The following is a 14,401-nucleotide window of genomic DNA, read 5'->3' on the forward strand; positions in this document are numbered from 1 at the left end:
CTGCAACTGGGAGTTAGAGCTTGTCCGGTCACATGCGAACGAGGGGGCTGCTATAGGAATGTACTGCAGAGTGGACCAACAAGAGGGGAGCGAGTTGCTCAGTGGCCAGCAGTGTCGAGACCTGCGGTTCTTCTTGGCAGCTCCCCTGTGTAAATGTGTGTGAAGTAGAGCAATCACCACCAGTCAAAAGTTTGGACACACACATTTTTCTTTATTTTTACTATTTTCCAACTTTTAGAATAATAGTAAAGACATCAAAACTGTCAAATAACACAAACGGAATTATGCAGCAACCAAAAGAAGTGTTAAATCAAAACTATCTTATATTTTAGATTCTTTAAAGTAGCCGCCCTTTGCCTTGATGGAAAGGCAAAGGCTTTGGAAAGAAATTCATACATAGGCATCAACTTCACTATTTATATTTGTTTAAGAAGCACATTTCAAGCATTTAAGCACAAGCCTTTAGATCAAGATGGCTTGAAGAGAATGAAAAACATAGTACATTCAATAAGGTGTGTCCAAACTTTTGACTGGCGGTGTAATTTTAATGCTTTGTTTGTCCATTTAGGAGCTCTGCAGGTGCCTTGACTTGGCCCCTCGCTGCGTACTTAACACTGGAAGCATAGTGTGGGCTGTGACTTCAATCATACACGCCATAATACACCTCTCATTTCCCTCTCAGCGTTGCGGGGGAGTTGCGCTCTCACTAGATAATAGGCGAGAGCAATACGGGGAGCAACCATTTATCATATGTCGTCAGTTATTCCCCCCCCCCCCCCCCCCCCCCCCCCTCCCTCTCCCTCAACTGAATAGAGTCTGCATATGGAGAAGGCCCGGCTGATTAGTATTCGGAGGAGTCGGCACGAACAGACAGGCCCGCGATCAGAATGCAAGGAAGTCCTCTTTCAGGCGGAGAGGGAGCGAGGGCGAGGGGGAAGAGACAACAGAGGCTTGTCTACCATGTAAACAAAGCTTTAAAGATCCCATTTACAATGCTGTGCAATCTTAAAACGCAGAGACAGCTCGGCAAAGAGAAAGTCTCCCCTTCGCTTTGTTTAAGGTGCGGTTAAGATCCGCTCTGTGCTTCTGTAGAGTAAATAAGAGTTCATGGACTTTTTTTTTTTGTATAAACATGAATTCAACATGTGCCGCAACTTGAAAAGCTCCGAGGGAAGCTGCGAAATCTAACATGTAGACATGTCACATAGAGGAAAAGGAGGGGAAAAATGGGTCTGACTGTTTGAGAACAAAGAATGTGAAGTCACGATGAGGGGAGCGCTTCAAAAGAGGAGAGGAGGATGAAGGAAAAGAGAACATTACAAAAGAGCACAGTTTGACAGGGGCAGAGAGGAAACACACCAGGGAGCAGGAGAGTAAGAAGTGAAACTGATCACTAACTGGTTCCGACCATGGAGCATTTTAGTGACTGCAAAAAATCACAATCTTTAATAGTGATTTTATCTTACATTCTCGCTTCCCAACCTTATCTTATGGTATACAGTAAATTCCAATTGTTTCATGATTACAGACCATATATATATACTGCATATTAAGTCTCTAGTTCAAATAAACCCAGACTTTTCTTTGAAATTAATCCAACAGTCCTGAAACGAGTGAACTTTGTTAATACTTCAATATCTTGAAATAGGCATGATAAGATCTTGAAACGCAAGACAGTTTCCTTTCACTGCTTTGTTCTTTCTTCTAAGCTGCTTATAAAAAGGTGGAAATAAGAGGCAACCCGTCGACTTGCCCTTGTCACTAGATCTACACTCCTCCATCCTTAATTCTATTTAACAGGATCTCTCTCTCTGCCTCTCCCTCTCTCCATCCATCCATCTCCCTCCATCTCTGTCCCTCTCCCCGCACAGTAAAGAACCCTCTTTTTGTGGGCCGTGTCATTGGTATTGCTTGGCTGGGGCCTTTCAGGGCTGACGGATAAGGGGCCCATAGGAGCCGACTGGGCCCTGATGAAGGCGCGGAGCGGAGAGGAGCGAGAGTGCGGGCTCCAGCCCCTTTAGCCCTCCTGCGGAATAATTTACAGCTATGCCACAGTTGATTTCCCTCACTACAACCAAAGGCACTCAGAAACTGGCCGTAGCACCATAGCTCACTGTAGCAGAGAGCTGAGCGTAGCAACACACAATCGCACACAAAGGAGTTAAGAGGCAGAAAAGAGAGGGGGTGGCAAAGGGTTTGAATTATTGAACATTTATTATAAAGGAAAAACAAAAATGCAGCAGTGATGGGAGAGTCGGGGAGCTGTGGCGGTGTGGGAGGGTGCGGACTGAAATGCAGTGTTAGTGTCTATGTGTGTGTGTATGTATGCTCATTTGCTTTTGTGTGTGTTTAGACATGCGAGCGCCCGTAAGCGTGCGTTCCAGTTGCTTGTAGTTGTGTTTCCGTGCGGCCACAACTCTGGCATTTTCAACGGTCCACATAAAAGCGGATCTGACTCTCTCTCTGTGCACCAGCCCTCTGCTTCCACGCACATTCCCTCCGGTTTGGCTAAAAAGAGGAGATCGGCTCTGACGTCCGCCTCGCTGTGCATTGTCCTCGTCTCATTTGTATGGGGTCTAATATCGCCTTAACCTTTACGCCGCGCACTGGTTCAATTGCATCAGCAAAAAAAAAAAAAAAAAAAACGGCTTCGGTGAAAAGCCAGTTATCTTCCGGATGGCACTCCGAGGCGGCCCACGCCGACGCCGAACGCTCACAGCAACCCGACGGGCGCTGGCAGAGGGACGAGAGCAGGGCGGGACACACAGAGGAGACAGAAGGGAGGAAAATCCAACTGCATCCCTAATCACAAACTCCTCTAAATACTGCATGTTGCCTTCTATTCCATAACAATGCATGGGGAATGATGGACGACGCACCTGATGATAAGCTAGCATCTACATATATTCTTAACAAGCACATAGAGAGCAAACACTGTTTTTATATATCGTTTTTTTCTTGATGTTCCAACTTTATCAAATATAAGGTGAGGCATGACAATAAAGGTGGATTCATACCCATGATGCTTTGAGGACATGGCTATATTCCTTACAGTACCTGCTGTACCAGGACACAGCATAAACTGATACTCTAATTAGAAATAGTTTGCAGAAGGTGAGGTGGGGAGGTGGAGGATGCTTTGGATGTTTGTTTGGCAAAACAAATGACTATATGCGGCGTGTATTTGCTGCGGCTTCCTGCTTCCCTCTTTGTGTACAAGCCGCTGAAAGGTGAAGAGCCTCTGTCTGCAGCGCTGCTTGTTTGTGCTGCTTTCTATGAGCGATGAAGGAATGTTTGTTATTTGCTTTTTGTATATTACACAAAGCAGACGGCGGCAATGATAGAAAGTACCTTCCACAAATAAAGCAAATGATGCAGGGCTATGGCCAGAGTGGCAACAACATTTAACACACACGTTATCTTGAGGGAATGAAATGAAATGAAGGAATGTTTTCAATTACATTTCTTCATTTCGAGAAGCAATGCACAGCAGTGCAAAGGTGACATTCAGCCGTGTTATTTCTCCCGGCTCAACTCCAGTAAAGATATAATGCGAACAAATTAAACGTCTTCTCTCTCTCTCTCTCTCTCTCTCTCTCTCTGTGGCCGTGAGCTCTTCAGATTCAGCTGCAGCCGAGGTGTGTATCGGAGTGACCTGCAAACGAGCCGCCTTGTAAGGGAGGGCACCCTGGCATATCGCTCCGCTATCTCTAACCCTTCTCTTCCAGCTGAGGGAGTGCGCCTCATTAGGCCCCATTGCCCTCCCATTCACTTTCAATTACCAAGGCATCGCCGCTGATAAAAAAAACTACAGCGCTGGAACGCTCCGCTCAGCTTACCATAACACACAGGCAAACAGCACACAACTGATCCGCAATGAACATTTTCAAGTTGCGAATTCACAGTTTGATGCTAGTTTTGTAGATCAGAAACCTCATAAGCGATCTGCTATGCTGACAGCCATAGAGTCTTTGAATGGGCTGAGAGGGGAGAAGCTGGAATAGTTGACGTTTCGTTCAAAAAGTCACGGCGACACTATGGCAACACAATAGCATCTGAATGGGAGTGGATGTGGTAGTGAGAGAGAAATGACTGTGTGTGTGTGTGTGTGTGTGTGTTTGTGTGTCGGAGGGGGTCGAATACAACTCAAACCCTTTCTTTATGTCTGTCTGCGAGAGAAAAAATGGTTGAGTAGAGGGGAGCAGGGAGAGGACTGTTATTACCTCCCTTCCTCCACCCCTCTATCCATCCGTCTTCACACACACACACATACACACACATACACCCACGCACAGCTTTTCCCAACTTCAGTGAAGCATGGAACAATCCCTCTTTCAGCCCCTTTATTCCTGGGAAAAGCTTATGGATCTTAATTGTATTACTTGGGGGGGGGCGGGCAGGGGCCGGAGGGAGCGTCAAAACCTGCCGAAGACGGAGCAGAAATGGAATTTTGATTTAACAGACGGGAGCGTAATCCCTCGCTAACACTGTGGAGGTGATCTCTCCCTTCCTCCCTCCCTCCCTCCTTTCCTCACTCTCTATAACTCGCTTTTCTCTCTCTCGCTCGCTGGGTTTCCATCCCAGTATTTCAGCGCGAATTATGATGTATCGAATTAGAAACGCCGAATGGAAACGGAAAAATGTGATAAAAAAAAATCCGCGCAAAAGTTTTTACGCTCGTTTGAGGCGGAAAATGTTTTTGTCGATAAAGGAATTATGCAATAAATGGCGGTGGAAATGCATTTGTTGAATAAATAATGACATTGGCTTGGCAAGACTAGATTCAATTTCGTTTTGAACAGCAGTGGCTGAAAAGCGGCTTTGGACATTCTGAAATGTTGTCTGTCCACCTCAGCCTGCCAGAAATGTCAAACCCACAGTTCTTCTCATGTATAAAGTGTCCATTGTGGTTGTATAATCATTAGAATATTGGCAAGTGCATTTCTTTGTTTTTCGACAATGAAAACTTGGCAATACTAATCAATTCTTGAAAAGTTTTTCCATTTTTCTTGAGGACGTGTTTTTCTTTGATATTCAGGTAGCCTGTTTAGTTGTCTCAACCCAACTGATGGAAACACACCTGATTCCCATTTTATTTTTTGGAACATTCCAGAAGTTTTACGTACAGTCCAGTTCACAGTTGGACAGAAACACAACTGCTGCCTCTCTATGTCTCTCCTCTTTCCATTTTTGTCTCACTGTCGTTGCCTGTACGTCTCCTCTCTCTCTGACAGAGAAAACGCCACATACCACTGCTGTGTGGCACTTAGAGGAGAAACGAGGAACAGTAGGAAAGATAGAGAGTTCGTGGGGATATGAGGGAAAAAACAGTACGACAAGAGCAGAGCAAAAGGGAAGAGGCGCAGGCGAGAGAGAGAGAGGAGAGAGAACTGGAGCCCGAGGAGGGTGGAGGTGGATGAGAAAAGAGGAGTCAAGCGGTGAGAGTAGAGTGAGAGAAAAGGATGTGGAGGGTTGAACTGTGAACTCCTTGCCTTTTCCCAAAACACAGGGCGGCCATTGTTCAGACTAGAGGCCTTTAAGTCAGTGTCTCGCCCCCCTGCCCCCCCCCCGCCGCACCCCTCCCACCCCGCTCAGGGTGACAACTATAGGCTTGAACTCTCAGATTAATGCTGTCCCCCTTTCTGTCCCTAACGTGGGCCCTAGACTCCATAAAGGCCTCCTCCCCATCATTTAGACTAGACACACACACACACACACACACAAACACACACACATACACATACACACAACCCCTCTTTGGCAGGCAAGCAAACACAAGGCGCGAGGGGATGTAGTCTCAAATGCAGGACAGGACCATGACTGGGCAGTAATGGGCGATGCTGAACAAAAGCCAGCAGTAGAAGTTACGAGCCTGCAGCCCCTGAAGGCGCCTCCTGAAGGAATCTCTGTTCTCTGAGTCCTTGAGAAGTCTTTTTCTAGACCGGTGCTTCTTCAGCGGCGGGGCACAATCCAAAATGGAAAACAGAATAGTTTTAGATTTGCTCACAGATGAGGAGAGCAGTTCTATGTTTTCATAAACCTGAGCGCCAAGGAAAGAAAGAGACAAACTGTCTCACTTGGTCCAAGGCTGAAAGAGTTTAAGGACGTTCATTAAGGACGGGACAATATGCTTATCTGATACGATTCAATATGCAATATGGGGTTCAGTACCACCATGATACGATGTAATAAATCTCTATTCAAAGTATGTCTGTGCAGAATTGTGTTTATTTCTGAGCCACAAATCTTTCTAGCAATGACATTGGCTTGCTAGAATGTAAACAACAATTTCAAAATGTCATTACAAAGTGCAAATAATATAATTTGGATGGAGCGCTTGTGAAATTGTAATGGGCAAGCCGTCATTTGTAGCTAATATTAATTTTTCTGGCCCATGATACGTATTGTCACATTTTTATATTGCAATATATTGAATATCGATATATCTAATCCCTAATGTTTCATGCCCTGACTCTGAAGTTGCTATTATCAACGTTGCATGCAAGTTTTTACCACATTCAAGACTCATAAACTGTATGTTATATTATAAGCTCTTACCCATCTCAAGTGTCATTTTGAGATTGTCTGAACTTCCATAACAACAAGATTCTACTTTTAAATTGTTCTTAATTTGGACTTTTCCAGATCGGTCGACATGTTGCACAAGTGGCAATATCAAAGACTCTTGGCACTGAATATCAATATAGGAAGCTCCATATTCCCAGATTTACTGGAGCAAAGGAGAACTTGGGTGGCTGGAGGGGGGGGTCGGGGGGGGTAGGGTGGGGTTGGAGGGGTGCTAAACCCAGGCACAAGAGAAGGATTAGGAGGGAGGGAAAGGTGGGACTTCACTGCAGTGATGAGCGCAGCGAAAAATCCAAAGTTCTTTGTGAAAGGGTGAGGAGGTCCCACAGATAAGGAACTATCCAATTATCTGCTGATCAGATGAGAGCGGCGACAGGGCAATTTGCACGGTGGGAGGAGAAGATAATGAATCTCTCCATCCATCCAGGCGCTTTTCTTTTCCTTTCTTTTCTTTTCTGCTGATCCCAACTCACTGGGATGGGGGGAAGGGATGAAAAATGATGGTGAAAGAGGGGGAGAGAGAGAGAGAGAGAGAGAGAGAGAGAGAGAGAGAGAGAGAGAGAGAGCAAGAAAAAGTGAATGAGAGCAACAGAAAGAGAGAGTGAAGTAGATCAGAAATGAACGCTAACTCCAGATAACAGAGGGGAGTGCCACAACATTCTTCTGAAGTGTTGAGAAATATAAAATATTGAAAGTATTCCCCCTTTATTGAATAAAGGATTTTAAAAAAGGACAAGCAGCAAGCAAAGCAACAAACCCATCTATCAGTTTATTCTCCAACCAGAGGAGAGAAAGAGGTATTCAGATAGAGGGAGAAAGAGAGAGAGAGGGGAAGGGAGAGATCGAATGAGAAATAATGCACAGCCATTTGGTGAAACTTTGAATGGTTGTGTGAGAGGTATTAATGATAGTGGGCCGTTCCTGGGGCAATAAGCACCTTTAATGGCGAACACAGAGATAAGCTCTGTTCCTTCGCAGCGCTGCGAGACAAATGGTCTCATTACTCCTGATTGAAACTGGGAAGTAAGTAGTTTATCCAGAGAAGTGAGCTAGAAGTGTCCTGTTGGGCACAGTAAAAAACCTCTCCATCCCCCATTTGAATAAAACAGGGAGTAAAGAAGAGGCAATGCATGAGCCGCTGTAAGTGGGAAGAATCGACTTGAGGCACATAAACACTTGGGAAAAAAAAGCCATTTCAGATCCTTATGAGTCTCGCATCAAGTATACAACATGCCGGCCAAAAAACAATAGCGTTCCAGCTGCCACCCTATTTGTATATATTTGTAAATAAAATCCAAATTCATTGCAGACATAGTTGCTGTTTTCCTTTCTGGATTATAATGATTCAAGATGTCTTGTTTTGGATCTCCCTACTTCCCTTTTCTCTTCCACTGCACTCCCCCAGTGTGTGTGTGTGTGTGTGTCTGTGTGTGTGAGCATATGTGCACATTTAGAGGGAACACTAATTATTCACTGAGTGCCTAGTAGATGTTTTGCTATAGCTGCTTGAATTCCTTGTTTTGTTTGTCGATATATTGCTGCAATTAAATCCGTCTAGGAGCAAACTGAGAGACATGGATTTCTGGTGAGAAGTGTGAATTATGGTGTAGAACAAATATGAGCTTTGTGTGCACAAACACAGAAAGCAGAGAGGCACAGGCCAACATACTAAGCCCACCGCAAACACCTACATACAAACACAAACACACTTGGCTCTACGGATATGAATGCAATGAAATTCTTATAGAGAATCTCAACATGTGACTGTGTCCAGATATAGTCTAGATTTAGACCAAGCAGATGTCACCACAACTTGAGCTGAAGTGCATGGTCCAACTAGCCTGTTTACAGCATCTGTGCCCCCATACTGTCAGCAATCCCCCGTAACTAAGAGCGAGACGTACACTGACATTTTGACACAATGCGACAGAAAAAGGGAATACATGCGATAGATCGGCGCGATCGCAAAGACGACGGTTTAAACATCAGTGAGCCGAGACAAAGAGGATTGTTTCAATTCGGGCTGACCTGAATAATTACTCAGTTAAATTCCTGTCAAACTCCTGTCAGCTAGACTGTAATATTCCTCACAGACTGACAGAGAAGGTCACTGACACTGGCAGACAGTGTCTCATCTCTCCGAGAGTTTGGCAGATGAAGAGAGAGAGAGAGAGAGAGAGAGAGAGAGAGAGAGAGAGAGAGAGAGAGAGAGAGAGAGAGAGAGAGAGAGAGAGAGAGAGAGAGAGGTAGAGAGAGAGAGAGAGAGAGACAGACAGACAGATTTTTTCTAAAATGTAAAAAAAAAAAAAAAAGTTTGGAAGGTCAATTCTGTATTATTTTGTAAAAGCTGGAAATTTACATGACATCTTCATTTCTTTACTTAAGTAAAACAAGGGGCACTAGAGCGGCATAATGTCCTACCATAATCATCATGATACATTAAACATAATCAGTTATGCTAATTAGACCATTAATTAAGCTAATCAATGCATTAATTAGAAAAAAAATCCTATCTCAGCACATGGGCAGTTTTAATATGAAGTTCCTATCTTCAAGCATTAAGTAGTAATTTCAAGAAAATCAGTTTTTCCTCATTAATATGCAAATTCATGCAGCAAGGTGCTGCAAAATCTAATCAGATAATCTATTTTATAGGGGTATAACTTTCTATTATGTACTGTGTTCACAAGAATGTGTCTACATACATACAGACAGACAGACAGACAGATAGACAGACAGACAGACAGACAGACAGACAGTGTGTCATACTTACTGTATATGAGTGCACTTAAAAATATGCATGAAAAGATTCAGTTAACAGTTCAAATGATAGGGTTTTTATATATTAGATACAATCTTTTTTATAAATTTATAGTAGTAAATGATGAATCCTTTGACTCAAAGACAAGTGTGAGGTCATGTTAAAAATAAGGACAAACTTTGCTACTAAAATAGCAACTTTTGGTAACTTTTTCCTTAGTGGAAAAAGTTGAGAACTAGTGCTTAAGATTTTTTTTTTTTTTTCTTAGGCAGGTTTTGTGATTCTGACCCCTGGTCTGTTCCCTGGGGAATGGCTGCTGTGAGTCACCTTCAGAGACATTTCCAGGACTTTGCAGAACATTCTCCAGTAAAGTAATAGTCTGACTTGGTCAAGAAGGGACACTGTTACTGTCCTCATGGCTCTTTGACTTGCTCTGAGCTTTTTTTTTTTCAACTCAACTCTATTCTGTTGTATAACTGTTCTACTCTGCTACCAGTGTGTATTTTGATGTGAAATACTCCAGATTAACATGAGCAGCGTAGGTTGCCAGGGAGTTAATTGGCATAATAAAAGTGATCTAATCATTATGAAAGCCATAAAAGGCATAATAAACCATATGTGTAATCAAATATAATAAGTCCATGAAAACTGGTACAAAAAACACAGCATTTACCTTCAAACAGTCTATCAGTGAAGTCTGAATGGATAGAATGAGCATTCCCATTCAAAACAAGATTACTGCATGGCCATTTGGTTGGAACAATTAAGATGGCTGCCATGGGATGTTAGGTAATGTTGTCATGGAAACAGCATACACCCAACTGAATTGAAACAAGCAAACAAACAAAAAAACTTGCCACCAATCACCTTCCAGTGATTTTCATTCCCGTGTCAAGTGCAAATGGAGTAACAAGGCGGCTGACTTTAGTGGATCAGTACATCAACATATTGTAGATAATGACAATGTAGAGGGGAGAAGGATTGATTCAACATGACATGAGAATAATTGGATGTTCAGACTGAGAGAGGCCAGATGAAGGGGCTTAAGCAAGACTTTCCTGTCTCTCTCTCTATCTCTCTCTTTTCTTCTCTCTCCAACAATATAACAACTGTGACACTGTTATCCGTCTGAAACCACAGACTTTCACTTTGCTGCAATTGACTGCTGACATTGTCTCATATAGGTAGAAAATTCTCAAAGACCCTTGGACCAAGACAGACTATGGCTTAGCTGAGACTAAGCCAACCACACCTTTAATACTGTATTGTAAAATGGTAAATTTAAATGGCTGTTAATGGGGGAATCAACCGCTTTTTTCACAATGATAACCCATCTTATCAGTGTAAGTCTGAAACAGAGAAGAGCTATTTGCCCAAATTACTTTCTGGTGTCAGTTATGGTCACTGGCACACAGCATGAATCGAAACTGCAAAGCAAAATACAAAACTTTCTCCTGAGCAGCAGTGAGCGAGCTCTCCGTGCAGAGAAAGCCGGACTTACCAATGATGGTTGAACCTGCTGCTGAAAGATTTCATCATCTCCACCCCTACCAGCTGCGGCGCAGAAGACATTTATGTCCCAGGAGTGGGCAGTTTACTGACGTCAAAATCCATGATTTCTGGGTAATGAAGTCCTTCAAGCACAAATTCAAACAGTTATCTCTCACTGCGACTTGGAGTGGCTAAAAGGCAAAATTGGCTAGTGCAGCTACTGTAAGTCATTAAGTGTTTAAAGTGCACACATTTCACCAGCCACCATTTCAGACCAAATGGCGATAGATGCTACACAATTGCTAATTTTTTACTTTTAATATATTGTAGGGATTTTAGCGACTGCTGATGAGAGAGGTCCAAACTCATAGGAATCCTGGCTTAAGTTAACTTTCTGATGAAACTACCATAAACTTTGATGTTGTTTGATGTACCTGTTTTATACAAAAGCACAATAGCCGAAAGTCTCTTAGCTGGGAGGTTTTCTTTTGTACATAGTATATAGATATATTGTATATATATATATATATATCAGACATATTTCTATTCTGTTATTCTATGTGGACAGTCCACTCATAGCTTTGGAGTTATGTGATCTGTTCTTTGACACTCAACTTTAAAATTTCTCAAATGTTGCTCACACATCTTAACTCTATTTCCCTTGGCAATGATCAGTCTCTCTCTCTCTCTCTCTCTCTCTCTCTCTCTCTCTCTCTCATCTAAACAAACAATGGATGTTAATTCATGCTCTGAACAGTTGATCTATCGCTGCATTGCCATTCAGCCTGTGGTGTAATTCTCCTCACCATCATTAGAGTTTCTTTCTCTCATTATGTCTCTTAAAAATTTAACTTATTTCTGCCACTGGAGACAAAGTTCATTTCCTGCCTTGATCCATCCCTGAATGCTACATTTAACATATTACTGAATATTACCTAGACAGGAACTGGGCACAGAGATGATTTAAGACAAAACTTCCGGCTGTACCAGTATACCACAGAGTGGGCGATAAATCACGTTCAACATGTTAAGCCTCTGGAGTGTCACTTTGCTGGTAATAAGGACTGCATTACCATGTAAACAGTCTGCATCATCCTCATTTCCATCAGGCCGTTCACCAAATAAGTGAAATTGCTTTTGAGCACATCAGTAAATATAGTCATTTTAAACCATTTCTTTCAAAAGCCGGTGGCGAGATCACACCAGATAATCTAGTGAACGAGCCATGTCCGGCATCTAAAGCTAAAGCTTTTTTGGAGTTAAAAGACACGGCTTATGGCAGGAGAGGTGTAGATTTAGCTGTGTTTTAACACTAACCCTTTTGGAAGCCAAATTCGTATAAACCACTTTGAAACCTAAATGAATCAGCCCTCAAAAAAAAAAAAAAGCTCCAAAGCTGCTGTTAATTATACCGAGACAGGCACCACGGATGCTGGTCCTCAGGCAGGAGGGATGAGAGAGCAGGGGAGTCTGCCCGGTCAGAGGGAGCAGCATGGCGGGGCTGGCACGGCACCACAGCCTGGCATCCTGCAGGAGCAACAGGGAGCGTCTGGCGCCGACCTCTACGGCAGCCGGGACAGCAGGAATCCCGCCAAAACACAAACTCCTTAAGGAGTCAGGAGGATTTAAACAGGAACAGAGAATTTGCTTCTTCTTTTTTTTCTTTCCCTACATAACCGAAATGTAAATGAAGCAATGAAAATGTTAGATCTGGGATACACTGGGCTCAAAATAAAAAAAAATAAAAAAAAATGTCCTTTTCAAGTGTATGTCAAACCCTGGAGATTTTACAGAAGATGCATATTTCGATGCTTTTTTCATTCTGAGAGAAAAAAATTCCATGGTTTTTAGCACTACTTGCTAACAATGAGATTGCTCCAACCTTTACAGACCTTGGATGGTCAGAAAAGTGCCAAACTGTCTCCAAATGTTGAGTGAATCTTTGATCAGGCTTTGGAAGTCATTCAATTCACAGTCATCTGCCATCACTACAAACCCTTCAAGGCTGACAGCTGGCCCTTTGATGTCAAAACATGCCCTTTGGCAAATATATGAGGATATGGGGGAACACTACTAAATTATCCAAAATTTATTTATTTTTTTTCATTTCATGCACTTTCATCCTCCTCAAAAAAGACAAGCAAGGTGAGGACGGGATGTTCAAAGATTTTGGCCGACGCTCTGATGTGATGTTCAATTGATTGAGATTTGGCTTCAAAAGAATTTCTACCCTGAGCAAAAAACAGTGTTTTCTACTGTTTCATATGGGGATCCAACAGAATCATTTATGACAATTCAACAGGGAACGTCGAGCAAACACCCCCCTTGACGTCGCTGCACGCCCTCGCTCAAAAGTGAGTCAAAAGCCAAACAAAAAATCGACAACGATATCCCTGAAAAGATAAAACCGCCGCACTTCAAGAGGCGCTCGCTCTCCGCAGTCAGCCTTAATGAGATAGAGAGGAGAAAACAATGCGTGCTTTAAATGGATTTAATTGTTGACAAGCGTGTCGATCCTTCAGATACGACGCGACCCAGTGTTTGTGTTCAAGTTGCCTTTTTGAGGAAGTGGGATCAATGACCCAGTGTGGAAACAATGGAGCTCAATATCTCCACAGAGCTGCACTGTCAGATCAGCAGAAATCCCATGGACCCTGAGCTCAGAGAGAACAATTCCACAGGAAGGAGAGAAACAGTCTCCCATGCCTTTATTCTGCCTCCCAGGCCCTTAATGAGATCAAAGGATCCCTTGTTGCAAACTTATGCAAACAAAGCTTTTTTATTAAGCTAATCACATCCCACTACCGCTTAGCTAAAACCATCCTCTTTAACTGCTTAGTGTCCCCATCTCATTACATCATACAGTATTTCCTGTATCGGCGGCAGGCGGCTTACGGAGCTCAGCTCTATCGATCCGCCTTAGCGACAGTTAGACATGCCTGCGCCGAGGAGAGGCAAAGGGGCAGAGCAGCGAGGCGTTCACTCAGAGAGAGAGAGAGAGAGATGTGGCTTTCTTTCTTGGCCCCGGTAATGATAGCAGAGAAATCTCATTTCACGACTCACTGCCGTGTTTGCAAAACCGGATCGGCAGAGGCGCGTCCCGGAGCAAAGCTCTAAGGGGGCTCCGGCGCTAAGTTCAACCTGTCTGGGTCCAGGACACATCGACACGAGCGCCGCGAGATAAGAGAGTTAACAAATGAAATCCGGGGAGGAGGGGAGGTGGAGGTGGGGAAAGGGAGGGGTCGGGGGCGCAGTCTGGGACAAACGTCACCGGCATCTGCTCATTTGGTTGCTAATGGCTTATCGATTGCCACGGCGAGGGCGAACCACCTTTCCCTCGCCGGGAAAAAAAAAAACCCGTCTCCATCCACAGCAGTGAGCGTGGGGAAGTGAGATCAGCTCGCTCAACCTGAGAAGCAGTTGTTCTTTCCACTCAATCCTGCCTGACAGGGATCAATAACGGCTCCCTTAACCGTCTTCTTTTTATTTTTTTAACAAACAACCGTGCCTCACTCTCTAAGCTCTCTCTAACACACACCCAAACACCCCGCTTGCCCATACCTA

The 14,401-nt window shown here is 43.6% G+C and overlaps 1 protein-coding gene across 1 annotated transcript in view; it reads right to left on the reverse strand.

Annotated features, from left to right (window-relative positions):
- The window catches only part of LOC139645666 (low-density lipoprotein receptor-related protein 8-like), a gene marked incomplete at both ends in the record, with an annotated part of 91,369 nt that extends 78,926 nt beyond the window's left edge, over positions 1 to 12,443 (reverse strand). The window contains one exon of the mRNA XM_071521452.1: positions 12,250 to 12,443. Within this exon, the coding sequence (XP_071377553.1) occupies positions 12,250 to 12,443 (194 nt within the window). The remainder of the gene's footprint in view (positions 1 to 12,249) is intronic.
- Between the last annotated feature and the right edge of the window lie 1,958 nt (positions 12,444 to 14,401).

Source organism: Centroberyx affinis, unplaced genomic scaffold, assembly GCF_046629955.1.
Source record: "Centroberyx affinis isolate AG114_WGS23_722 - 3 ecotype Tasmania unplaced genomic scaffold, CSIRO-AGI_Caff_v1 ptg000889l_1, whole genome shotgun sequence".
In the NCBI taxonomy this organism is placed as follows: domain Eukaryota; kingdom Metazoa; phylum Chordata; class Actinopteri; order Beryciformes; family Berycidae; genus Centroberyx; species Centroberyx affinis.